At 46.3% G+C, this 27,249-nt stretch overlaps 1 protein-coding gene across 1 annotated transcript; it reads left to right on the top strand.

Annotated features, from left to right (window-relative positions):
* LFNG (LFNG O-fucosylpeptide 3-beta-N-acetylglucosaminyltransferase) lies at nt 1-25,577 on the top strand. The gene is made up of 8 exons (XM_072597703.1): nt 1-762; nt 17,208-17,256; nt 18,487-18,586; nt 19,070-19,223; nt 19,592-19,677; nt 20,624-20,789; nt 22,439-22,524; nt 23,771-25,577. Exons 1-8 carry the CDS (start codon nt 271-273, stop codon nt 23,835-23,837), a joined length of 1,200 nt encoding a protein of 399 aa, XP_072453804.1. The 5' UTR covers nt 1-270; the 3' UTR covers nt 23,838-25,577.
* Nucleotides 25,578-27,249: the final 1,672 nt, after the last annotated feature.

Here is a 27,249-nt window from a genome sequence, read left to right as displayed (position 1 = left end):
GGCTAAGTGAGCTGCTGCAGACGGAGCTAGAGGGGGAGAGGCAGCTAGGGCTAGGGGCGGGCCAGGGAAGCTAAGGTAGGGATCCTTGAGCCGGAGGACAGGCGTTCCCGCAGTTCTTGAGAGGTGTCCTGCGTGGCCGTCGCCCCATCCTCTCCTTCTGCTGACTCTGCCAAGCTACAGGGGTGACCGGACCTGGATCGCCCTCGGGGCGCCCCTCCAGTGGTGTGCGCACATCGAGCCGGCTGCGCATTGAGCCGAGGCGGCTGGAAGATGCTCAAGGGCTGCGGCCGCCGCCTGCTCCTGTCCTTGGTCGGAGCCCTGCTCGCCTGCCTCCTGGTGCTGACGGTGGATCAGAGGCAGCAGCTGCGGCAGCGGTTACCACCGCCGGCGGACGAGGAGCTCCCAGGGGGCGAAATAGGACGTCGAGCCCTGCAGAGCCTGGCTGGTCCAGGCGAACCCAAGGGGCAGGGACCCCCGCCCCCGCCGCAGCCCCAGGAGGAGCCCGCCGCCTCTCTGGCCGGGGCGTCTGGCCCCTCCGGGGAGGTCCACAGCTTCTCTGAGTATTTTGGCCAGCTGAGCCGAGCCAGGAGAGACGTGGGACCCCTGCCCGGCGCGGCCCCGGCGCGCGAGAGCGTCCCCAGGCCCCAGATGGAGCAGCTCTTCCCTCGAGACGTCTTCATCGCAGTCAAGACCACCAAGAAGTTCCACAGATCCCGACTGGACCTGCTGATGGACACCTGGATCTCCAGGAATAAAGAGATGGTGAGTTGGACAGGAGAGATTCCGGCTTTTTCCTTGGACCCCAAAACGTTTGAATGAGGGCACCATACCCTCCAATCACCACCCTCCCCCCAAAAGAAACATCTGGTAGACGAGCACCATGCTCTCACTGATCAAAGTACAGGAAACGGGGAAACACCTTGTTCAAAGCAAAGGAAATCTTGCCTCTTCCAAACACCCAAACATCCAAGGGAAGCTATTGGCTTCCATTTTTCTTCTTACGAGAGTCTTATTTTTCTTTTCTCCCCTCTCCTTCCCCCACAAAAAAACAAAAACAAAAACAAAAACAAACCTAGAAGGGGATGTTTTTCTCCCTTCTTCTTAAAATTTGTAGCCCGGGGTTGATGTCTCAAATCTCCCTTCAGCATCCCCTATCTTAGGCATGAGGGACAACCTGGGGCCCCAGAGGCAGAAGGCCCGGCCTTCCGCCTGGCAAAGGTAAGCGGGCCTCCGTGCCAAACTATGCCAGGGATGCGCCGAGTCAAGTGCTGGGACCTGTCGGCGAGTGGCGGCCCGCCCGCCCGCGGGCCCGTCTCCTTCCCCTCTCCACCCCCGGACACTGCCCCCCCCTTCCAGCCAGACACACTTCAAGCCTCTCCCGCCCGCCCCCGCCGCGGCTGCACCAGTCTAGTGTCTCCCTAATGCCTCTGGGGGTGGAGAGGGAGTCTTGGAGTTAATGCTGCTGAGGGATTTGAATGAAATACAATCTAGGGAGCAGCTTTTCACTTGGTGGAGGGGGATGTTGGCCCAGAGGGGTGGATCTCACCTTTTATCGCGGGTGATTTTGTAGATGCCCTTTCTAATCCACCCCCCCCCCCCCAACGCTGATGGAAAAGCAGGGGTCCTTCTCCCAGGAACCCCGTTAATAGGCTTGGAGGAAAATCTGATCCTCCTCCACCCCACCTATTTAGCCTTCCCGCTACTCTGCCTCACCCTCAGGGTGGCCCAAGTTCCCTGAGGAAGGTCAGCTTAAGTCCCCAGACTTGGAGACTGCGGGCAGGCTGCCAAGGCAACGGAATGAATGAAGAGCCGAAGACCTCAGCCACCTTGGAGCTGGCTTCAGTACCCTCCCCCCTCCCTCCCCCCCCCAGAGGAAGCGTAAGGGAGGACAAGACAAAAAACGCCCCAGCGAACCCTTTCCCTTTGATTGCCTAGGGGCACCTCAGCGGCGGTGGGTGAGGAGTCTGGATTGGGCAAACTGATTATAGGCCGGACTTCGATTCTTCTTCGACTTCCGCACCCCTAGGAGTGCGCTTGTGTTCCCTAACGTTTTTCTTTTTGTTTTTTGGGGAAATGGGTGTTGCCTGAGCTTAAAGATCTACCCCCCCCCCTCTTTTTTTCCTACTCTTTAAGTAAAGCCCCAAACCCATGGCTAAGCTTGTAAATTGTGGAGAGGGTTGGAAATCAGGCAGCGTTGGTCATGATTGACTTCAGAGTTTGGGGGGGTGGGGCTGGAGGAGAGCAGCATAGTAAAAGCCAAGGTTGGAGTACAGGACCGGAGTCTGGAAGAGCTGGGTTACCTGGCTTGTAACCAAGGTTTAAGTCGCTTGACCTTTCTCCAAGCCTCAGTTTCCTCATCCATAAATGGTGGTACTCATACCTGGCATTTCTACTGCACTGGCGTGTTTTCACGAACATACTGCGATGCTGGTGAAGGCTTTCGAAATGTTAGTGTTATGTAAATGTTAGCTATTGTTTATGCTTCTCTTGGTACTCTTTCTTGGCTTTTGAGAATTTTGAATTAGGTCCTAAAAGGCCCCAGGGGACTCTATCTCTCCTTGGTAGATGAGGACAAGGCTAACATCTCTATCTAAGGCTTCTGGTGACTGCAGGACAGACTCCTTGCCCCCTGTGACAGCTCACCAGGGTGGGAAGTAGAACCAGGCCCTGGTGGCAAAATAACATTCACCTAACTGCTGCAGCCACAGGACCATTAATTAAGGTGTGTGACCCTTGTCATTTTTAAGTAAAATCAAGTCCCTTCCAAAGTTGAAATTCCTAAACTCTGGACATACCATGGGTTGGAATGGGGGCATTCAGTGATCTTGTTAGAGTTTGGTACTCATTTTTATACGAGCAAATCAGGACCAGAGAATGGAAGTGACTTGAGTAGGTTGCAGTGCCAACATTTGAACCCAGGCCCTCTGATTCCACATATATCTTAGAAATCAGTTAAAGAAGTAGGAGAGTAATGAATGGAAAGAGTCACAGAATTTCATCTAGTCTTACCTCCTAAAACACAACCAAGTAGTCTTCCAGCCCTTGCTTGGAGAACCTCAAAAAGAGAGAATTCGCTCCTTCCCCCTACTTCAGGGATGGCAGATCCTGAATGGTCTAGATCTTGAATGGTTATCCTTTCTCACAGCCCTATGGCTGTCATTTTCCCAACAGAACTTTTCTTATGACGTAGATTAGTCCAGAGACAGGAGTCCCTCAGCTCTCCGCATGAGAAGACAAACTACGACCTCTTCCCTTCCCCCTTCTCCTAAACTAAAATAAATTGACAGATGGGTAAAGTGGCATCAGAACAGGGCTTTTCAGAAAGTACAGTCTGAGTCAACTAGCATATACTAGGAAGGTGGAAGGAGGTGAGAAAGGCTTAACTCTAAACCTGGCTTGCGTGTGTATGTGTGTGTATTTTTAAACATGCATTTTATTTCTGAGCCATCCCTCAGCCCATATAGCTTCATCCTCTGAAATGGGCCTTAGGATGGGGAGGAGGGAAGGGTTTATGAACACAGCCTTCAAGCCTGTGGGCACTTAGTGCCTAGTCTTTGGTCATCCTCAGAATGCCTTGGTCCCTTTTCTCAAGGGCTGAAGTTTTCTTGAGGGGTGGGTATGGGGTGGGGGGGCAAGAGAATGCAGTTTTTTTGTTTCCTCTGTCCTGGCTGTTTGGATTCCCAGAGTCCCCAGGCTCAGCTCTCACGCTGTCCCCCCTGGGCAAGTTAACAAAGCCTCTTTCTCTGCGCGCAGAGAAAAGGCGTCCTGCCTTCTTGTGTGCCGCTTGCCATGGGAACCCGGGAGCTCCGAGCCCCAGTGTCCCGGTCAGGTTGCCTAGAGATAAGGGGGCCTGGCAGGCCTGGGAGGGGGGCTGTTGGCGTTCCCAGCATCCCCGCTGGGCCCCACTGAGTGACAACCCTTGTGAGACCACTTGAACTTGAGGGACAGGCGTTTGGGGGAGAGTTGAAGCTGTCAGAATCCCCCAGGCTGGCCTGAGAGGAGAGCGTGGGCCAGAGGGTGGGAATCATCCTGGCTCTCCACACTGACCTGGCCTCCAAGCCAAGAACAGTGACCTGGGGAGGGGGGGGATGATGGCAGTGGGGGGTGATTAGGGAGGAAGGAGGGGTTCCAGGAAAAGGCTGACAGGCTGCTTTGTTCCCCTAGCTTCTGAAAGAAGGGACAGCAGGCGTCCTCTCTCAGCCTGGGAAATGGGGATCCCTCAAGCTCAAAGGAAAGGGCTAGGGGCTGGGTTGTAGATGTGTGCACACTGCCCTCACACAGGTCCCCAATAGCCTCTCCTTTTCAGATCTGCATATGGAGGTATTTACTTAGTCCTACCCTATCCAGTGAATTGGGCAAATGTTACATATTCTAATCAAATCACCCCTTCACTCTAGAATCTTCCATGGTTCTCCATTGCCTGCTAAATAAAATACAAACTTCTGATGTAAGTGCTTAAAACACCATATAAACTTGAGACATTACTCTTAACCTGTTCCTTCTTCTTGCCTTGCCTGCTTTTGTCTGTGCCTGGTCTCACTCCATGCCTAAAATGGATTCTTCCTTTGCACAAACACCGCATCTACACTGGGGGTTCAGCCTCCTTCGTCAAGCTTTCCCTAATGGTCGCTTCCATCCCTATCCTCCCACCCTAGTTCCAGCTAAAGTGATCTCTCCTACCCCAAATTTCTCTAGCACTTTGCCAGTGTCTTTCCTTTGTATTTCTAGGTCTCCCTTATAGCAGAGTTTTTTGTATGTATGTTGGATTCCCTTCTGTCCCTTTACTGTAAGTTCTTTGAAAGTAGGTCTATATTTTACCCAACTTTACAATCCATGGACTAGCTCAGTGTCTTGCCACATAGTGACTGCAGTCTGTTGGTACATGGTAGGCACTTCCTAAATGCTTACTAATGGATAGCGTCCCATTGGATGAGAAAACTGAGACCCAAGAATATTGGCCCAAAGTCACGCAAGAGCTTATTTGCCACATCTCCAGTACCTGAAGGATGGAACAATCCTAGTATTATTTTGAGGAAAGGACTTTTCACAGGGGTGATGTGGGTAGCTCTGAGAGGGACCGAAGCATCCAAGCTGGAGAGGAAGTGGGCAGACCCAAGCAAGCATCATCAGTTTTGCTTTCTGCACGATTCTATCACGGAAACATAGGTTAGCCCCCTCACCATCTGTCCTCTTCCTGTTCTGCTCATAGAGCTTTGGCCCTGCTGAAGGTAACAGGCTCTCATATACATGATGGCAAAGGGACCTGATGATCTGTGTGTGTGCGTGTGTGTGCATGTGTGTGTGTGTGTGTGTGTGTGTGTGTGTGTGTGTGTGTGTAAGCTGAATTATTTTTAGGGAGATGTGGTGACCTTCCCCTTTCTTCACCTCACCCAAAACCCCACACCCACAGAGAAATCTACCAAATGGCCTGATATCCGTGGGGTTTGTCTGACCTACTTGAAGGAGGTGGCCTCCGATCCTCATGTAGCATTCAGACAGACAGGGAGTGGAGGGGGACAATGCATAAGATCTCCTTATATCTCCTCTTTGGAGAGAGAGTTCCTATATTCTGGGTTTGGTGCTTAAACAAAAGGAAGGATATCATAAGAATTTTTGGTGGCAGAACAAGGAGAAATATAAACCCTAGGAAGAAAGGGTGAATTTTTAGCTGGCCCAGGTATATGAACTACATTTTTTTTAAAAAATAGCTCCTAAGTGCTTAGGTTACTACAGGATCAACAGTGGATACTTCTTGGGGAGGAGAGCTACACTGAGAGCAGCTGTATCCTTGCTTTGGGAAAGAACACGGTCAAGGGTAGGGGGGAACAAAGATGTGTAAGAAAAAGAATGTGTTCTATGGTTACTGATGAGAACCCAGAGGCAAGATGCCAGCATCCCAGAATTGTCTGAGGCCAATAATTGACTGATTTAGCATGGGGAAGTCAATCACCCTCTCTGTGTCACACCCTATTCCCTACCCCACCCCACCCCAAATCTCCCTGCAGGGAAGGTCAGGATTTTGGCCTTTGAAGATCATCAGATGAAAGCCTTATTGGCTTCCACAGAATAGAAAGAGAAGATGACTTTCCCTGCTGGTTAGAGGGGAAGGACCATTGCTGGCTGGCTGGCCTTCCTTCCGGAGCACACGCTTCACTTCCCTAGCCAGCCTGGCAGCTCTTTGAGTTTGTCCTGGTGCTTTGGCCTCATCCTGAGGGCTAACAACTTGGCATGACTTAGCTTAGTTTAGTCAGAATCCCCCAGTGCCCACTTGGCAGTGACTCTGCCTCTTCCTCGGTAAGACTAAGCTGCTATGTACACAGCAAACTGGAGGAAGGCCTGTAAGCTCTGGATCTTCCTAAGTTGGGGGCTTAGACCCAGCACCAGGGGCTGCCTAAGTCAGTGTCTACCAGGGGTGGAGAACCACATGTGGCCTCGAGGCTGCAGGTTCCCCACCCCTGAACTAAATAAGGCAAGATTCAAATCCAGGTATAACTCCAAATCTAACATATTCTATACAATCCAGCACCTTACTGCTCCTAGGGGATATCAGCTGATGGGACCTTTAGTCAGAAGCCCAGGGATGTTGTTATTGGCTAACTCAGCAGAAATGGTGATAAGAGTTAGCATACAGCCAACAGGAAGTAAAGATACTTCTTGGGCTCAGAAAATTGCTGGTAGTCTCCCTAGAGAGATAATTGGGTTAGAAAATTACCAAGGACCTTAGCTTTTCTGACTGATGGTCAGGTGGAGATATCATAGCTGGAGATAGTTGGACCCATCTGGGGGGTGGGGGGAGGTGATCATTGACCTTGGCCTCTGGCAGGCAGAATGCTATATAGTGAAAAAAGGTGCTTGGCAACTGAGAAGAAAGGTTTCCTCTCCCCCTCTGAAGCCACATGTTGATAAGTGGCTTTTACAGGGACCAAGCTGGAGGGGGATGGGGGTGGGTGGGAATACTATCGTTTCCTGATGAGAAATCTATTTGACATTTGGTTAGACTTTTCCCTCAAAAAGAATGGTAGGGGGTAGTATAAGTGAGAGACAGGTAACACAGCAAAGTTAAGGACTGAAGGAAAAGTGCCCTGTGCAGAGAAGCTAGGGGCTAAGACAAAGTTGAAGGAAGAACGAGTAGGTCTTCAAACCTAGAGGAATTCAGAAAGTTTGTTCTCCTGAGGGCAAAGCTAGAAAAAAAATAAGCTTGTAAGACCTATTTATGCGCGTTGTCGGGAAGAACTTCGGGTTTCAGAAAGTAAAGGAACAATAAACATATCTGGTTTGTCCAATGCTATGGTCCTGCCAGGAGGACCAAAGCCTTTCCATGGTTGGGTGGGGAGAGGGAAAGCACCATCTGGACTTGGGGGGGAAATATGGCTTTTGAACCCTGGCACTTGCCACTTAACTACTTTTATAACCATTGACAGGTATTGCGTCTCAGTTACTTCACCTGTAAAATGGGAAATATGTTCATAATGAGGACCTTGAAGTTAGAAAGAACTGACTTTCCTTCAGACGCATTGGTTCTGTGTTATTTTCTTCCTCAGTGCCCTCAAGCAATTCTGTAAGATTATAAATTGCAGACAAGTCAAAGGATCCATGGAGGGAATTTCCACACTGGGAGCTCATCACACAAATGAAATCACAGATCCAGACTCTCTTCCCCAGCCTTCCTTCCAAAATACTTGTAGCATCTCCTTCATAGCTGTAAGGAAACTGCTTTACCCTTACAGTGTTAGAGAAATATGAGTTGTTACATGCCCACACTTCAGGACAAGTACAGAACCTAACTTTAGTTCTTTGTCCCCATACCTCTTCTTGCCAGCTTGGAAGCAGTATGTTGTATCGAGAAAATCAAGGAGGCCATCACACTCTCACTCTGCAGAGAGGTTAAGTACTTTGTCCAAAGTCACAGTAGCAGATAGCAGTCAGAATCCCAAACTGTCTTTTGGCCCCGGATACATTGTTCACTGATCATTAGATGAGACCTCAGAGCTTGCCAAGACCAACCCTTTCCCTTTATAGATGAGGACACAGAGACCTGTGCAGGTTAAATGACTCACTCATGGCCCCACAGGTAGTAAATGGGAGAGCTGAGCTTTGAACCCAGGTGTCCTGACTACAAAATCTCTTGTTCTTTCCATTTTACAACTTTTCCCATCAGGAATGCAGTTGAGGAGCATGATGGGAGAGAGACTCCCTCCCCATATATACATTAAATCAATGAGGGCAGGAGAAAGGAGCTAACTTCCTGTTAGGCCATGCTAATTCATCAATATCGCCTGCCCTTGGACCTCACTAGTACTTGAAACAGAGGCGCTAAAGATATCTTGACAGGGAAGAGAGAGCTGGGTAAGCCCCTGTCTACCCACAACGAGTGACAGACTTCCCTTTCCTGTGTTCAGAACCACCCAGCTAAGTTAGAATCTAAAGATTTAGCAGCCTTTGAGACTGGCTGTATTCTCAGAGGCCAAGGGGGACAGCTAGGGTCCCACAGAGCATGTGGTCTCCACCTTAGACTAGCTTGGGAGTGAGGATTGGATGGAGACTGAATGTTCCTCCTTTAAGTGGGATGTAACAGCATCTAGGGACAAAGGGTGATCTCTTTGGATGTGGAGCCATAAAGATGGGCTGAAAAGATTAGACTTTGATAGGGAGAGAACAGACAGCATCAAATCCCTTAGGTGAGCATAGACTCCATTAATAAATTTCGGTTGATCTGAATTATCCCCTGGAAGCTTCAAGGACCAAATATTCAGCAGAGACTCTTACAGCAGCGTGGGCAGTAAAAAGGTATCGGGAGACCTAACTCGCTAGTTAGCTAGTTAGCATTTGTCTGTTACCTTGACCAAGTCATTTCTCTCTCTTTCTGTCTCTCTCTCTGTCTGTCTCTCTCTCTCTCTCTCTCTCTGTCTATCTGTCTCTCTCTCTCTGTCTGTCTATCTCTCTGTCTCTCTGTCTCTCTCTCTCTCTGTCTCTCTGTCTGTCTCTCTGTCTGTCTATCTCTCTCTCTGTCTATCTGTCTCTCTCTCTCTGTCTGTCTATCTCTCTGTCTCTCTGTCTGTCTGTCTGTCTGTCTCTCTCTCTCTCTCTCTTTGCTTTGGCTGTCTTGTGAAAAAAAAAAGGGTTTGGGCTAATCATTCTTTAAGGTCCCTTAAATTCTGATCTCTTCAGTAGTCCCAGAATAGACATAGATTGGGTTTGGAGGGGAGGAGGGGGAAGATTTTGATACATTTCTGCATAACAGATCCACATGGCTCTAGCCTCAGTTAACTCATTTGTAAAATGAGGGGGTTGAATTAGATCAGTGGTTCCCAAGGTTTTTTTCTTCTTCCAACTCCCTTAATGAAAAAATGTGATGTGAACCCCTTAGGTAATTTAATATAATGATCATAATATTCTTTACAATTATATGTTACTTCATTTTTAGCACAAATCCCTTGGACCACCATCAGAATGTCCACGGGGTTCAAGAACCACTAAATGGGACTCATTGAACCAGATGAATCCTTAGATAATCCTTTCTGTCTTTGAAATTCCATATCTTTGTGGGGGAAATCTACTTGGAATGGATGTTTTGGGAGTATCCTGTTAGGGCTGCTCTCTGGAGTGAGAGGAAGATCAAGGAGGACATTCCCTCAACTTTAAGACTGATATCAAAGAAGACAATCAAAGTTGGATTTGACTTCAGAACTTCTGGGTTCGAATCCTGATTCTGCTGATGGCAAGTCATAGGATAATAACAACATTTATGTAGCACTTATGCTGTCATTTTACAGTTATCTCATTTCATCCTTAGGAAGTAGGTACTGTTATTATCTGAATTTTACAGATAAAGAAACTGAGGCAGAGTGGTTAAATGACTTGCCCAGGGTCACACAGCTAGTATCTTAAGACAATTTTGATCTCAAGTCTTCCTGACTCCAAGGCCAGAACTCCGTCTACCTAGCCGCCCCACAGAATGAGAATTTAAGAGTTAGAAGCGGGATTAGATAATCATCATGGATTTATTAAGCACCTACTATATACCATAGTATACCTAATATATATGTGTGCTAGGTAATGGAGATTTTTTTAAATTGATCCAAAGAATGTCCCTTCTAGCTCTCCAACAGAATCCTATTTGTACCAAAGGGCAAGATAACTTGATTGTCCTTAGCCTGAGAAAGGCTTAGGTTAAGTGCTATTAGTTATAGCCATCAAGTATCAAACACCTTCCTTTCCTCCTGCCTCCCCACCCCCAAGCCTTCAATGATAAAGGCAATTCTTCCTAAGTTAATATAAGAGGGGGCCAGGGCTTAGCCACAGGATTTGGGGGAGAAAACTCTGTTTCTGTTTCCTGAACCAGCGTATGCAAGGGCCACAGCATTGGCTGGTGTTCCCCCGCCCCGCACCTCCCCATTCCTCTAACTCATTTTGGCAACCCCAAACCTAGAAGGAGCCTGCCACCATGGGGGCCTCCTTCACTGCGGCTACAATTGTTCCAAGCCAGAATTTGGCATCCTGTGTTTCTTTCAATTGCAGTTTGTCGAACAATGCTGCTTCCTGTGTGTCTCCCCCACCCCCACCCTCCAACAGACAATACAAGCCAGGCAAGGCAGCCAGAAGTCCCTTGGGGTCTCTTTTCAGGGACGGGTTTCTCAGTGGCCCATTCAAAAAGCGTGGAATGAAAGAGGTGGACTGGGAAGGAAGTGTAACAGGTAAACTCAAGGGGGCCCTATGCCAATCTTGCCAATGCAGGAGTCATAGCTTTCTATGAGTGAGGAGGAGGGAGGTGAAGGAGCAAAGTCAGATAAAGCCTAGTTTTCCTGTGGATGAAAGATGCATCTCTGGAATGGAATCATGGAGGAAGGTGTGGCTGATACTGACCAAATTAGCCTCCTTAGAGAAAGCAGAGGGGAGTGTTGATAGGTTTTGGGGCTCAGGGGAGCTGAGAGGTAAGGGCCTTAAGATTTCCAGAAGTTCTCTGTGGGGTACTTCACATATCTCACGATAGTGTACCTTTATGGAAATGATAAGAGAAACCTTCTAAATTATATACTTTAGAGCTGAAGGAATATCTCTGCCCCTGCACCCCCATTTTACTGATGAAGAAAACTTGAGGTTCAGAGAGACGCATCAAGGCGCTGAGGCATTTTTGTAGTGTTCTTTCCTTCTCAGTGGGTACAAGGGAAGGTGAGAGTAGGTAGGAGGAGGAGAAAGCTGATTTTCATTCATTGAAAAAATTAAAATTTGATTTAAAAATAAAGACATTTTTAGAGGGCTTTGCAGTTTTCAAAACTCTTCCGTATCCATGATCTCATTCAGTTCTCACTGTTATATCTGGTGGAGGAGATGGGTGGAAGAGGTATTGTCTCCATTTTGCAGACAAGGAAACTTAAGGGGAAGAAGAGATCAAGGGATTTGCCCAGTGTTATGCAACTAGTGAATGGTGGAGCCTATACCCCAGATTGGACTGCTTGGGGTGAAATGGATGGAATTCTGGGCTTGGGGTTCCTGAGCTCAAATCTGGTCTCAGACAGTTACTAGTTGTGTGACTCTGGGCAAGTCACTTAACCCTTTTTGCCTCAGTTTCCTCATCTGTCAAATGAACTAGAGAAGGAAATGGCCAACCATTCCACTCTCTTTGCCAAGAAAACCCCAAGTGGGGTTACTGAAGACTCAGTCACCACTGAAACAACATAATTAGCTACCCCTACCTCCTACCCCATAGGGATATTTATTCTAGTGTCTCAAATAGTGGCCAGGATTATCCTGACTCTCATTACCGTTCTTTCCCATCTTCCCCTCTGTACGTAAACTGAAAGGGTAAGTTTAGGGAAGGCTGAGAAGAATTCATCCAGCAGAAGCACTGCCGCCTATCGTAGTAGTCAAAAGACCTGAGTTTGAGTCCTTCCTTCCCTCCTATTGATGTGATCCCATCATCCCATAATTAAAAGGCATTTAATTACCCTGAGCTGGACTAGGTCACCTCAGTTCTAAATCCTATGATGCTATACAATGTGAGCCAATCATTAAAAAAAAAAAAATGAAGCAAAAGTAGAGGAGAAGGACCTAAATGGTTTGAATTTGAATTGCTTCTCTTGGCTGACTTCCTACTGCCCAGAGCCCGGAAAGAACTGGGGGTGGAGAGGAGGGGAGTGAGTGGGGTTGATGAGGAACCTGCAGGCCCAAGATAGGCCCAGAAAGGTGACACCCAGGGCTCTGGACCGACGGTACCCTTCCTGCCCGAGTTGTAGGAGACAGGCGGGCAGGCTACAACTTTCCGGAGTTTCTTTTCAGGCCAGTCGTGTGGCCCTTTCCTGTTGGGAGGTTGGGGTGGGGAGGGGGGAGTGGTGGTGGGGGCCCAGAGTGGCTGGTGAGTGGCACAGTGACTGGACTGAGTGATTGTGGGGTGTGTGTGTGTGTGTGTGTGTGTGTGTGTGTGTGTGTGTGTGTGTGTGTGTGTTAAAATAAAGGTGATTTTAATCTCCTGTCCAGCTGGATCAGTTTTTTAGGGGAATGACTTTAGTAGCACTCTGAACCTCTTGAGATAATTAGAAAGTATTTTCCTTTATTATTATCATTATAGCCCCAGTGGGTGTCTGGATGGGACTCATCCCCTTTGGTTGCCCTCCCACTCAAATTCCTCAGTGTGTAAGAGCTGATTTGATAGTGTGCATTCATGCTTGGGGAAAGGCAGGCTACTGAGGAGGTGGAGTTTGAGGGGAGAAGATTGCATCTTACCTGTTCTTAAAGAGGGGGGTTGAGGGGGGGGGGATTTCCCAGACTCCTAGGAAGCAACCTAGATTTTTTGACTCAAATACCCCATCTGCCCCAACAGCCCACTCCACTTTGGCCTGAGTCTGATGATGGAGAGAGGGCAGTGAGCTCCAGGAGAGTTCCAGGTAACAACAGAATAAGCATTTTTCGAAAGCTGACTTCTGGAGCCCTCGGGTCTTAACCTATTTGGGGGGAAAGGATGGGGAGCAGAGAAGAGTAGACAGCTGCTGTTTTACTTACATGCCCCAGTCCAGTTCTTGGCCTCTGAAGGGCACAAGAACTGCATAGAAGCAGAAGGAGCATTCCATTCTGATGAGCCATACATACCCTACAGGAGACTTGCTTCTCCTAATCTCTACATGACTAGAATGGGGTTCCATCAGAAGCCCAGTTTTTGTTGACACAAAATGATCCTGCAGTGAAGTTCCTTCTTGCCACCCTGTCTGTGTTGGGGAGGAGCCCCGGGAGAAGGAACATCATCAGTAGCTGGGCCTTGATTCTTTTACCTTGGGCCTTCGATTTTAGGATTTTTTAAACCTTAAATAATTTTGAGACAGTTAGTAGCTGTGGATAGTGTTGGACTGGGAATCAGGAGGATTTGAGTTTAAATCCTGCCTTGGACACTAGCTGTATCACCCTTAAGAGGCCCCTTAACTTCTGCCTGCCTCAGTTTCCTCATCTGTAAAATAATAGAACCCATCTTCCAAGGTTGTTGTGAAGATCCAACGAGGCAACATAAGTAAACCTTAAAGGGCTTTAAAAACACTTATTATTATTAGTCATCTCCTCCTTTAGCAGATGAAAAAACTGGGGCAGGGAATAAGGCATTGACTTGCCCAAGATTATTCAGGTAAATAAACATCAGCCAATAAACATTGATTTAAGCCCCTACTCTGTGCTAAGCACTATAGTAAGTGTTTCCTAGTAAATATTAGTGTAGTAAGGCAATAAATGTAAGGTAGTAACGGGGATAGAGCACCTGTTCTCCAATCTGGAAAGATCTGAGTTAAAATACAAATTTGGACACTTACTAGGTGTGTGACGCTGAGCCTCAGTTTCCTTATCCGTAAAATGAACTGGAGAAGGGAATGAACAAAAATTTAAAAAAAAAACAAACCCAAATGGGGTCACAGAGAGTCTGCCACTACTTAAAAAAGACTGAACAGCAACATTAACCAATAATTTCAGGATTCAAACCCAGGACTTCTGACTCCAAGGACCCAGGGCTTTCCACTGCATTCTGGGGAGGAAGTCAAACATGGCATTTGTGTGGCCTGAAGATGGTTTGAAAGTTGTTAGGATGTCCCCCCAATGCCCATGTGCAAATTGTCCGCACCACATCATCTCTGGGTCTCCCTTTCCCCCTCCCCTCCCCAATGTCTAGCACTCAGGGATGCTGGCTGTCATCGCACTAATACTCCAACTGAAGTAATCAGTCAACAAACATTTATTAAGCATTGTCAGCAACGTGCCAGGCACGTACTAAGCTGGGTGCTTTGTAAGTCTTAAAGCCATATAGACACCAACTGTCGTTCTGTTGTTAACAAGGTGGGCACGTTGGTGATTGTCATTTTCTGGCGTTAAGAATGTGTACACTTATTTCTGTTGAAAAGCTCTCTTCTTTGTGCTGCTTCAGCACAGGCATGTGCCTGCCTTGCTTGCCCCTAATCTTGGCTCTGCCCCTTCCTGGGTGCCCTGCGCTTCAGGGCCCCTGGGGCCTCTTCATCCCTCCTCTGCCCTCCTGGAAGATGGCTCCTCTCCTCTTTCCTTCCCAGCCCTCAGGTTGCCCGCCCCTACCCCCCCCCCCCCCCCCCCCCACGGTTTTCCTTCCAAACCATGGAGGCCCCCAGCCTTGGTGTGGCTGAACACACATCTCCCTCCCCTCCAGCCTGCCGGGCTTCCCCTTCCTCCCTCCAGGATGGCTATTTGTCTCCCAGAAAAGCCTCTTGCGGCCTCCCCAGGGACCTAAGCAAACAATTTTAGCCTTTCTCTCGGCCCCCTTTCTTCCAGTTAACCAACCCAGCTGTATGCTAATGGTGGAGCAAACCATTGCTACTTAACTCTCCTGGACTGAGTTAAAGTTGGGGTGAGGGTGTGATGGACCCTGGTACATTGTTACAGCCCCTCTCCCCTCCCCCTCCGGACAAAGCAGAGCCCTGGACAATAGCCCGCTTCCAGTTAGTTCCCTTGTAATTCATGGCTCTAAGGATCCTGCGCTGCCCGTTCTCCTTTGTCTGGGTTTTTTGTCTGCCCCCATTGTCCCAAGTTGGGGTTTTTGCTGGGGCTTGGCAGCTGACCAGGGACGCTTTTCTCCTTCTCCACGGGGCCTTTGTCCAGTTTCTGATTGAGATTTTTTTTCTTCTCACAACCAAAGCCTCCCTTCCTCCCCCCAACTCTCCTCAAAGCATGTCCCCCTCTCCTCCATCGAGGAGGGGAGCCCCACCCAGGACAAGCACCAGATGCTGGGAATTAGCTATGTAAATAAGGGAGTGTTGGCAGGGCAGGTGGCGCAGGTAGCCAATGGGGGCAGGCAGGAGCCTTTGGCTGGGCTCCAAGCTGCCTCAGCGAGTTACCTGGCCGTGTGTCTGTGCGTGTGTGCACAGGTGCAGGCGGGCCGGCCAGGTTGGGCTCGTGCCGGAGATGAAGCAGCTGCCAGGCATGACCTTCGGTTGTTCAGCAGATGGGCGAGGCCTGGATGGGTGTGGGGAGGTGGCTTTGAGGCCCTCTCTGCCTGGGGAGGGAAGCAGGTGAGCGCTGGACCTGGTTGCTGCCCGCTAGGAAAGAGTCAGGCATCCCCCTCATCTCTGAGGGAGGAGAGGGCACAAAGGTGGCATCTTTTATACAGACAAAAAGTTGAGAGCCCAAATCCATTTTTTCAAGGTAGTTAGTAGAAGTAACCAATATTCAGTTTCTCTGAACACTTTCAGGCCCTCGTGCCCCTCATGACAACCAGAAAATACTTTAACTCTTCTAGTCCAAACATAGACAACACCTCCCCAGTTTTTATGGCACAAGAAACTGAGTCAAGGCTAGATCTCCAATAGCCTCTGACACTTAACCTCAGGATTCTTTCAATTACCTTGCTTCCCCTATTTCAACAGATATTTATTTAGTACTCTCAATATACTAAGTGGAGGCAGAAAGGATATCGTAATGGATAGAAGATTTGGGATCTAATCCCCACTCAGACCTGAGTTTTCTCCTCTTTAAAACTTGGTTGCCTATCTCTGGATTGAGGTTAGGATCTAGGGAGATAATTATGTAAAGTGTTTTGCAAATTTGAGTGGGATAAGGATAGGGAGGGGAACAGGGACCTGTGATTTCACTTCCTTGCTACTACTTAAGATTTTTGGGAATTGACCTATTAACTGGCTTGCCTGGGGGGTTACACAGCCCGTGTGTGTGTCAGAGATAGGATCTGAATCCAGATCTTTAAGGCTCTAAGGTCTTCTCTCTATCCATTAAGTCAAGTGGCCTCTATTCAAATCTAAAGCTGAATGTGAGCTTTTGTTATGGTATACAATCGTAGGTTATTGAATTGAATTGAATGTGCCCATCCAGATAATGGAGATCCAGTTTCTGCCCCCCAGAAGAGAAGCTTCTAGTCTAGTTAGAGAGATAAGAAACAGTTCAAAAACCAAGTGAGACATATATAAGCCCGAAATGGGTTATAGTGTCAATATTCTAGCCTTCAGAGAAGGGGGAGACTAATGCCAGCTGTTGTGTTTGTCCTTCCTTCTCCAAGAGGACCATGACATCAAGATGATGGCATGACTTGCAGCTGATTTTGATTTGAGGGAGGGCTGAGCAAGGCCACCAACCTCACTTTCTTCTCCTGAGCCATCTGGGTCCAGTGGCCTGATATTCATCAGGACGACTGGAGATGGCACAGGATACAATGTTGGACCCTGAAAGACCCCCTCCTGGATGAGGTTGAACCTAAAAGGTCAGGAAGCTCTGAAAGCAAATCCAGCCTCAGACACTTAGTAGCTTTGTGATTCTGGACAAGTCACTTATCCCCTATTAGCCTCAGTTCCCCATCTACAGAAGGGAGGCAAGCTGGAGAAGGAAATGTCAAACCACTCCAGTATCTTTGCCAAGAAAACCCTATGGACTTTGATGAGGTCACATAGAGTCCTAGGCAACTGAACGATAACGAGGATTTCGACAGGTGAGAGGCTTTAATTCTTGTTTCCCTGCAGGAGTTTTTGTGAGCCCCTCATAACAGGGCTTCCCCTAACTTTGCCAAGATGGTAAAGAACTAGCTGTTCCTCTCCTTTTGAGCACATTCATGCCTCAGAGCTCTTAAGAGGAAGACCTGAAGGTCCGAGTGGGGCGTATCCAGGGCTCAGAGTAACACACAGTAGCTGAAAACTCTACCTGTCGCTCCCAGAACAGAGCTTTGGGGACTAGGAATGTGACTCATGGAGATGTTTCCTTCTCTCTTTCAGACTTTCATTTTCACAGATGGGGAGGATGACGCACTGAAGCAGCACACAGGTAACTCTCCCAGCCACTGAGCATTTATTTCCCTTTTGGGGGAAGATAATCTTGGCCCTTTCACTTCAAATGCCCTTCTTTGAGGAAGGAACCATCTTTTCTCATCCTCAGAAGGAAGAGTAGGGAAAAGGAATTTCTGCAGATTGGGAGTCCAGCAAAAGAGGAAACCAGGATAGGAGTGGGGGTGTTTGGGGAAGGAGGGAAGATTCTGTCCCCATTACGTAGAGGAGGAAGTAACCCACTGGTCCCGGGGGGAGCCTACACCTTTACTTAGTCTCCCTGTTGCGAGAACCTGCCCTGGTCCGTCTAAAGTTCTTTCTGGTTTCCTCCCCCCAAAGAAGATAGATTCTCTCCCAGAGGGGGTGGGGGTGACTGGGTTGATGGGAAGAGGTTTACTCATTGAGTGTTTATGCAGCAGCCCCGCCCCTCCAGTCTGGGTCAGGTCTCCCCATTCTTCTCATGTAAATGATTCCCTTTCAGGCCTTGAATTAATTCCCTTTGAGAGGGCCCAGCAAGTAACAGGTGGCTAGTGCTGGGAAAATGCAGACTGAATAGGGGAGGGCTGGGCTCTAACTCCCACAGCCCTCCTGGAGCCTGCCGGCCCTTTACTCTCCCCTTTGCCTGGGAACAGTCCTCCATAGCGCCCTCTTTCCTGGGGCTGGGGTCCCCTGACTCTCCTTTCCCTTTTAATATCCAATCTGTCTTTTGAGTCAAAGGACACCTACTTGAACAGGGCATATGAGAAAGGGGATCTAGGTACAGTCTTCTACCTATGACTTTGTTCAGGCTATGACTGTCCCTTCCTGCCACCACTCAGAACCACTTAGCTAACAGTTCAAATCCAGCCTCTGATACTTAACTACCTTTGCAGTCCTGGCCTACTCACAATCTCCATTGGCCTGTTTTCTCATTGTAAAATGGGAATCAGAATAGCACCTACCCCCTAGGGTGGCTGGGAGGATCAAATGAGGTTATAGTTGTAAAAAACACTTAAAATAATGCTTAGCCCATAGTAGGTACTTTAAAAATGTTCACTCCATTCTACTGGCTGTTTTTGTTGTTGCTGAGTCATTTCAGTCATGCCCAGCTCTTTGTTACTCCACTTGGGATTTTCTTGGCAAAGATATTGATATTCTTACCCTATCTCAGTCACGTATTGCTCTGAAATATATTAAGCGTGCCTCAAAGGCATCAGGAATCATGATTCATGGATGTCTCCTCTCTCCACAGGCAATGTCATCAATACCAACTGTTCTGCAGCCCACAGTCGCCAGGCCTTATCCTGCAAGATGGCTGTGGAATATGACAAATTCATTGAGTCAGGAAGGAAGTAAGTGACATTTGAGAACTCCTTGTTACCTTATCCTCTCTTTCCTCCCTCCCCCAAAAGTATCATTATTCCCATTTTATAGAAGAGAAAATTGAGGCCCAATGAGTAAAGCCATTTGTTCAGTATTATAAAACTAGTCAATAAAAAAATCTGTACTGGCATCTAGGTCTCTTCTATCATGTCCACTGACTTCAAGAGTAGACACTTTATGACAAGGGCCATCAAACACAAGGTTGTGGATGACCTAGTTCAATTCATCCCCACCACTACAGTACATTCCTAGGAATATCCCCTTCCTATGTCTGAGAGGTGAAGGATGTCTTCCCATATATTATATAGCAGAGAAAAAGGAGATTCTGAGGTTGCCCTAAAGGCTGAGATGACAGATCTAAGGATATTTGGTTCCCTTATTGACCCTTTCCTTGGCCCCCAACCTACGCAACAGAATCTCTGTAAATATTTCTCCTTCTGTATTTCCTTAAGGTGGTTCTGCCATGTAGATGATGACAATTATGTTAATGTCCCAACCCTTGTCAAACTGCTGTCCAGCTACCCTCATACTCAAGATGTCTACATTGGCAAGCCCAGTTTGGACCGGCCCATCCAGGCCACAGAGAGAATCAGTGAGAACAAGATGGTAAGCACTTGGGACCAGGAAAGCCCAGCATCAAGATGGAGACTTAGGGGTGAAACTGGGATCATAGGTTCAGAATCATAGAAAACCTTAGACCATTCCATCATCTAGTCTGACCCCCTTGTGCAGTTGGTGAAGGGCCAGGCCCAAAAGTTATGTGATAAGTGAAAAATATGGTGACTTACTCAAGGTCACATAGCCAAACCATAGGTTAGAGCCCAATTTTTGTTTGTTCTTTTAAATCATGCTAGGTCTGGTACATCCCTTTCTAGGATATAGTAGGAGGAGAAAGGGTCTTCATTGTCCCTAACTTAGAAGGACAACTCTCAGGTATCTCACACAGAAGTGACATTGGTATTTCTTCCTTAAAGCGCCCTGTTCACTTCTGGTTCGCAACTGGTGGGGCTGGTTTCTGCATCAGCCGTGGACTGGCCTTGAAGATGAGTCCCTGGGCAAGGTAAGAGGGTTTCATTCAATGTCTGCAAATTTCATTTTTCTCTAGCACACTTGGGAGAGGGTCTTGCCCTTCTTCATGTAGCATCTGTGGATTCCATTTCTCCCTCTTTCTGTCTTAAACTCTTGTTACATATTTCTGAGCAGTTCATCGTAGAAAGAGGCTCAAAAACAAAGCTGGGAAAATTCTATTTGCCTTTATTTTGTATACTTCAGTGTATTTGAGAGATGCTGATGAAACTGAAGGCATCCTCATGAAGCTCTGTTTTGGTGGTGGTAGTATTAATCATTTTAATGAACACATAAAGTGTAAATTTATTTTTTATAAATTTCCAGTGCATCTTAATATTTTTTTCAGAAGCTATTTGGTATAGGGGAGAAAGCCTTAGAGCTGGAACCAAGAAAAACTTGGGTTCAAATCCTAGCTTTCACCCTTACTCACTGTGTGACCCTGGATGAGGCACTTAGTCTCTCTACCTCAGTTTTCTTATCTATAAAATGGTAATAATAATGATCACACTACCTACTTCACAGGGTTCCTAAGAGGATCAAATAAGATAACATGTGTAGAACATTTTTCAGATCTTTAAAACACTATGTAAACTGAAGTTATCTCCTGTGATCTAGTTAGCTTTGTAGAAATTATTGATTGGCCACAGATCAAAATCCTAAAAAGCCAGTCTTTGCTATTGGTCACTAGTGCATCAAAGGAGAGTGTGGGTTACCATGGATAGTCTGACCCATCTGCATCTGGATTTTTGTTTTACTTAACAGCCAATTATATTCTTTCCATCTTTCTAAGAACTGTCAGTTTCATTAGGCCAACGTAGGATGGTTACATTCCTCTTTCTCTGTCTTGTTTTGAGGCTCCCTCACTGTCTGGGAATTCAGACTAGGGGAGAAACAAGGGAGATGACCCTCCACATTCATCTCATCTTTTCTTCCCTCAGTGGTGGCCACTTCATGAATACAGCGGAAAAGATCCGACTGCCTGATGATTGTACCATTGGCTACATCATTGAATCTGTGTTGGGTGTGAGGCTCATTCGAAGCAACCTCTTCCATTCCCACCTGGAGAATCTTCAACAGGTGCCCAAGTCAGAGCTCCATAAACAGGTATTTGGGCCATCATTCTTAATTAACCCACTAATTCCTAATGGCCATGAGAGGATCAGAAATCAACCCACCGATCATAGGCTAATAGATTTATGTCTGGAAGGTGCTTTAGGACAGCTAATCCAACCGAGCCTCCCTTTCCCCTCCATTTTACACATGAAGAATGTAGAGGGATCTAGAAGGGTCTGAAATCACAAAGGTAGAAAGTAGAACCATCAGGTACCCCAAGGGCCCAACAGCTTATACCAGCCCCAGGCAAAGGGCTTAGCCTGTGGCAGGCACTATGCTAAGCTTTGGGATACAAATACAAGCAAAGAACAACATCAGTCTTTGACCTCAAGAAGCTTATATTCTAATTAGAGAAGGCAATATAAAAAAAAGAATAGAAAAATGGGGGCTGGGAGAGGTAGAGGCACTCACACAGGAAGTGCATGGTAGCCCCAGATAGGCAAAGCCATGAATACAAAGTCTACATTTCTCCCATATTCCTCCTGAATCCCTCGTGGCATCTGTCATAAGGCTCGGCACATAATACATACTTACTTGTTTGCTTTGTAAACTAAGGAGATCATAACCTAAATGTGAGTGACTATTTAATGATTAATAGGGCATAAGAGCTGGACCCGTGATTTCATTGGTATAGGGAACTCCCAAGATTAGAAAGCTGCCTTTGCCCTCTGCATTTTATAATCTTAGAGAGTTACCTGGATTGCTGAGAAATTAAGTGACTTACCCAGGGCCACAAAGTCAGTATGTATGTGTCCCATGCAGGACTTGAACCCAAGATCCCCCTGATATCAACTATGCCAGACTGTCACAGTCACGATTATGAATGCTATCATAAAGAACAGAACTTTTAGAGGTGGAAAGGACCTTAAAAATTATCTAGTCTTCCTTCATAGCAATGCAAGGACCTAAAAAATTCCCAGTGGGCTTTTGAGGCAAAATGCCTTCCACATCCAGAGAAAGAATTATGGAACTGGATCGCAGAATGAAGCAGACCATTTTCCCTTGTGTTATGTTTTGTTTTGTTTTATGGTTTCTCCCATTCATTTTAATTCTTCTATTCAACATGACTATGGTGAAATTGTGTTTAATAGGAATGTATATGTAGAACCTATATAAGATTGCAAGCCATCTTGGGGAGGGAGGGGGGAAGGAGGGGGAAAGAGGAGGAAGGAGGAGAAAAAGTCTAAGATATATGGAAGTGATTATAGAAAACTGAAAAGAAATAATTGTTTTAAATACATAAATAAAAATAAACTGAAACAGTTCTCACCAAAAAAAAATTATCTAGTCCTTGAATCCATGAACTTGGGTTTTTAAAAATCTTTTGATGACTATATTTCAATATAATGAGCATCCTTTGTTGTCCTGTGGATTTCATTTTATGTATCTTAAAATGCTATTCTGAGAAGGGATTCACAGACTCCAAAGAAGCAAAGGGCACACACACAAAAAGAATAAAATTCTAGTCCAGGCCCTTTTTACAGAACAATCAGTTATGTGCTAGGCACTAAGGATCCAAATACCAAAACTGTCTAGACAGTCACTACCCTCAGGGAGCTTACTTCCATCCTGTGGGCATCATCCTTAGCCCTAAAACCACTGATTCAATTATTGATTGTTCCTCTTATTCTGGTAATTAGGTGACACTGAGTTATGGAATGTTTGAAAACAAGAGGAATTCCATCCATATGAAAGGGGCATTCTCCGTGGAGGCTGATCCATCCAGGTGAGACTCAGGTCCCCAACCTGGGCCCTCCCCCTGACCGCTCACTGGAGGCCCAGGAAGGGTCTTCTGAGGTGCTGAAACACAGATTGTGAGACCACACACAATGTACAGTCCTCCCAAAGTCATACAGACTTCCATTTGACAGCCATCACACCTGCCAGACACCCACATGGGTCAAGTCTTTACCATACTTTTTGGGCTAAATAAGGGAAAGTTTCCCAAGAGTTATTGTTGCCCCAAAGTATCATGACCTGACTAGGGAGAAATGTAGTGGCGAGTTCCTTGTCACTGGAAGTCTTTTAAGTGAAGGTTGGGTGGATGGCTACTTTTAGAGAACAGAGAGGACTGGAAAGGGAATTCTTGCTTAGAGGTTGCCACCAAATGGCCTCTGAGGCCCCATTCAACTTCCAGAATCTCAGCACCTCCCTTTTTGGTTTAAAATATATATATTGATATTGTTTGCTGCTGGTTTTGAAAGCACCTGCTTCTGCTCCAGGGAGAGAGAGGGCACTGGGAGAAGAGATGTTTCTTAATCTAGAAATGATTTCATGATGAGCCCATGCTTTTAGGTTACATACAGAAAGGATAGGGGCCGCTGAAGCATCTCCAAAGCTTCTGCCCCCAAAGACTTCCAAGCACAAATTTTTCATTATGCGACCTCCAGTTTCTTCAAGATAAGTCCAGGGGGTGGTTTTTGTGGTTGTTCTTGTTAACTGGAAAAATACATTTTAATTAAATTTTTAAAAATGTTTATGCCAAGTCGGAGAGAGTTGCCTGGGGCGCTGAGAGCTTGTCAGTCAACAAGCACATATTAAGCACTTACTCGGTATCAGGCACTGGATTAAGTCATAGAGATTTTCAAAGAAGGACAAAAACATAAATCTCTACCTTCAAAGAGCTCCCATTGGAATGGAGGAGACAACACGTCAACAGCTACGTAGACAAAATAGGTACAGAGTAATCCCATAAGAAAGGCACTGGTGGAGAGGAAGACCATGTTGCTAGTATCATGTCAGAGGTGGCCTAGAACTCAGCCTTTTCTGACTTAAGAGACCTGCTGTCATCCATGAAGCCATACAGCCTTGCCACTCGGCTTCCAAATCCCAGGCCTATGTTCTTATGTTCTTTTTGATGGTGGAGAAACAGAAAATGGTATCTCAGCAGCCCCTTCTTGGTGGCTACATTATGCTCAAGATCCATATTCTCAAAAGTGACCCTTGCTTTGCCCTCTCCTCTCATTCCACAGGTTCCGCTCTATCCACTGCTTGCTGTACCCGGACACTCCGTGGTGTCCTCGTAATGTGGTCTACTAGGAGACTTCACGTCTGTCCTTTAACCCTCGTCCCTGAGTTCCCCTGGTATCCAAAGGGCTCATGGGACCTGCGTCGTCTTCTTGTCCTTGCTGTGCCCGTCATGCACAGTATGTGGGTGTGTGTGTTTGTGTAATAGGCTGCTGTGTGGCCCATGGTTACTGAGCTAGGGTGGGGAAGGAGGCAGGGAAAAACAAGGATTGTTTCTCTGGACCCTGCCTCCACCACTGTCTTCTCCTCCTGGAGGAAGAGGAGACTCTAAAGCCTGGAAGAAAACAAAGAAGAGTCAGGCAGAGGCAGTATTGCCATCCATGAACCTGACATGCTTCCCAGTGGCAGTACTGAAGGTTGTCCCAAGATGGTCCTGGAGCTGTATTGTCTGTCTCCTGTGTCAGCTGCTTTCTCTCCAATGGGACCAAGTTTTCTCTGGTGTTGCTGTCTTTAAGTCACTCTTGGTGACTTTCCTAACCCTTGACCACCATTCCCGCAACCATCTGAATCATCTCTTCTTGTCATGTTATATTCCAGGCTCCGGATCCTATCCAGATGAAGGTTCTTATTTGTAAGAGGTCAATTGGGGTGGGAGGGAGATGAGGGTGCTAGAAGATGAGGGAGGAAGAGGGGTGGGCAAGGGAGATTGAAAAGATTTCTGAATGTCTGTTCTGATTTGGGAGGATGGGGTACGTTGCTAGGTGCTGCTGAAAGTGAGAGGAGAAGCAGATCCCTTTTACCTGAGACCCTCAATCTCCTGGGAAGTGGCATATTCTGGAATAGAAGAGAGAGAAAGAGTGTGATTGAGCGTGTGTGTGTGTGTGTGTGTGTGTGTGTTGTGTTTGTGTGTGTGTGCATGCATGTGAGAACCATGTCCTCTTCTCAGGACCCCCAGTTCGCTGAAGGGAGACAAGACGTGGAGCAGAGGGGCGGAGGAAGAAGGCGGCCCAGAATCATTTGCTCCATCCATTGGGGCTTACTATTATTGACTGAACTATTTTCAGTCCCAGATAGCTATGCAGTATTTATATGCAATTAACCATCAGCGGTTAATTGAAGAGAAATAGAGAAATGTATAATGGTATTTTGTTATTGTTCGAAGGGATGTTAGGATCAGGGTGGAGAGACAGATGGGCATATGCCAGGATGCATGTCATTCTGTCTTGGGGTTAAGTGTCTCCCTTCAGGACCAGGCATCTGCCCAATTATACCTTTGGGAAACTTTTCTTAATGGGAAAGGGCTAGAAATGCCCTGTGACTTCCCTGTCGCTTCTATCAAACAGCAAATGGCCTTTGAATTCACATTTCAAAGTGAGCTGAGCAGTGCTTAGGTCCAGGGAAAGGATGATATCAGCTGTCCAGAATGAGAGCCCTCTTGGCTGTGGATTCAGTCCTTGCCACCATCCCAAGCTGTGAGGAACCACTGGGGCCCTCCACTCTTCCAGGACACTTGACCACATCCTGGGGCTTGGGAGTAAGCTGGATCTTGCTACTTCCAATGTAACTCCTAGGATGGGGACTGCCATTTTTGACCCTGCATTTGGGGTCCTCAGGTTAATGTCTGAGTGTTCCTGGGTTGGCCAAGCCCAGAATCTTTGCTTTGCCTCCTGCCAATAACTGGGCAGAGTCAGAGCTGAACATTCCCTATCTGAGGTTGACTGAATTGGCCCATACTGGGTGCGTCTGTAAATATTGTACTTGAACAGTATTTTTTTTACTGTTATCTTTTAATAGAGAAAAAAAAAAGAAAAGTAGGTTTTGTTGTTGTTGTGTGTATTTTACCTTTTCTGTGGATCGGAAAAAAACAAAAACCAAACTTCTGATAATCTTGTTTTTAAAATGAAATTGGAATATCATATAACTCTCTACTTATTTATATGTTCCAGTATCTGGAATCTATCTGTTCTTTTTCCTACTTAGTCCCTTTTCTGTTTGTACGTATGTATTGGTTTTGTTGGATTATCATTGTTGTTGTTTATTTTTTTTTACAAAAACATAGGAAAAAAAGGGAAAAAAAAGTTCTCAGGGAATTAAACCTTATTGTTACTACCATGGTCACCCTGTGGTACCCAGAATTCTTTGCTTTCAATAAAGCAGCTTTATTTGCTGATAACAGATATGTGATATTGTCTTACATGCTGACGTTTACTCACTTATTCATATTTCTAAAGCTTTCTTCACAATCAATCTTTGAAGAAGTTTGTGCAGGTACTGTCATTCCCTTTATACAGATTAGAATATTTGAGGCTCATGAACACTGTGATTTGTTGCAGGTCCTTTAGCTAATAAATGGTACACCTGAGGCTTGGACCCCAATCTGCTGATGTATCATATACACACTAGACTGGTCCTTCATCTACATATGCAGCTGAGGCTTTGTACTATTCAGAGTTCTCATCTTAGTTTTGACACAACAATAAAATCTGAGTTGAAGGGACCTCAGTAGCCATATAAGTCTAACTATCATCCAGAAGGAAAAGCTCTTCTATAAGAAAACCTGACAGGTGGTCATCTGGGCTCTACTGGAAGACCTTCAAGGATGGAGAACCCAGTCGGACATTGTGCTTTTGAATACCTTTGGTTGACAGGAAAGTCTCTCCCCACCCCCAAGCCAAAACTGGCCTTGTTTGCAATTTTTACCCATTGCTCTTGGTTCTGATGCAGTTTAAGGGGTTCAGGGACCCTCCCCCTGCCTATGAACAGAGTACTGGAATGAATTCATAGACTCAAGCATTCTTTAAGTCAAGGTGGCAAAGGTTTATTTTAATGCCAATATGACTGGCAGTGCTTCTTAGGGAACTTGCAACTTAACAGGAATGATGCTAAAGCTTATATAGGAAAAGTAATGGATTATCTGAGATATAGTAATTAGGTGATAACTTACAACCTTGGTTACAGGCATTGTTCACTACTAGAAACCAGGGGAAGGGGTTTCTCAGGAGTGTATTTTTAATTATTATTTGTTTTCAATTTTCTACAATCATTAACATAAGTCTCAAATTTTTTCTCCCTCCCTCCCCGAGACAGTGTGTAATCTTACATGGGTTCTACACATACATTCTTATTAAATACATTTTCACCTTAGTCATGTTGCACAGAAGAATTAAAATGAATGAGAGAAACCATGAGAAAAAAACATGACACAAGAGAAAATATTCTGTTTCATTCTGCAGTCCAATTCCATAGTTCTTTCTGTGGATGTGGAAGGCATTTTGCTGAGAGGTGTATTTTTGGTCTGTTAACTTCTGTAGCTTTGAGAGTTGATGACTATAGCTTGACCTCTGGATTGTATACAATAACTTTGGGAATCAATACATGATAATTCTGTGGTTACAATAGTCCTGTTTTTTGCAAGAGAATTTCTTCAGCTTGTTCTTGTGATGGGGAGAGACAGCTTGTTTTACTGGGCCCTACTCATGAGTTT

Source organism: Notamacropus eugenii, chromosome 3 (assembly GCF_028372415.1).
Source record: "Notamacropus eugenii isolate mMacEug1 chromosome 3, mMacEug1.pri_v2, whole genome shotgun sequence".
Classification (NCBI taxonomy): Eukaryota; Metazoa; Chordata; class Mammalia; order Diprotodontia; family Macropodidae; genus Notamacropus; species Notamacropus eugenii.
Note: the sequence above shows the minus strand (reverse complement) of the source record. Positions and strands in the feature narration are given on the sequence as shown.

Coding starts and splice junctions, on each gene's coding strand:
- LFNG (XM_072597703.1), top strand. CDS start 271: ATGCTCAAGGGCTGCGGCCGCCGCCTGCTCCTGTCCTTGGTCGGAGCC. Junction 763..17,207: donor TCTCCAGGAATAAAGAGATG/GTGAGTTGGACA, acceptor TCTCTCTTTCAG/ACTTTCATTTTCACAGATGG. Junction 20,790..22,438: donor AGTCAGAGCTCCATAAACAG/GTATTTGGGCCA, acceptor TCTGGTAATTAG/GTGACACTGAGTTATGGAAT.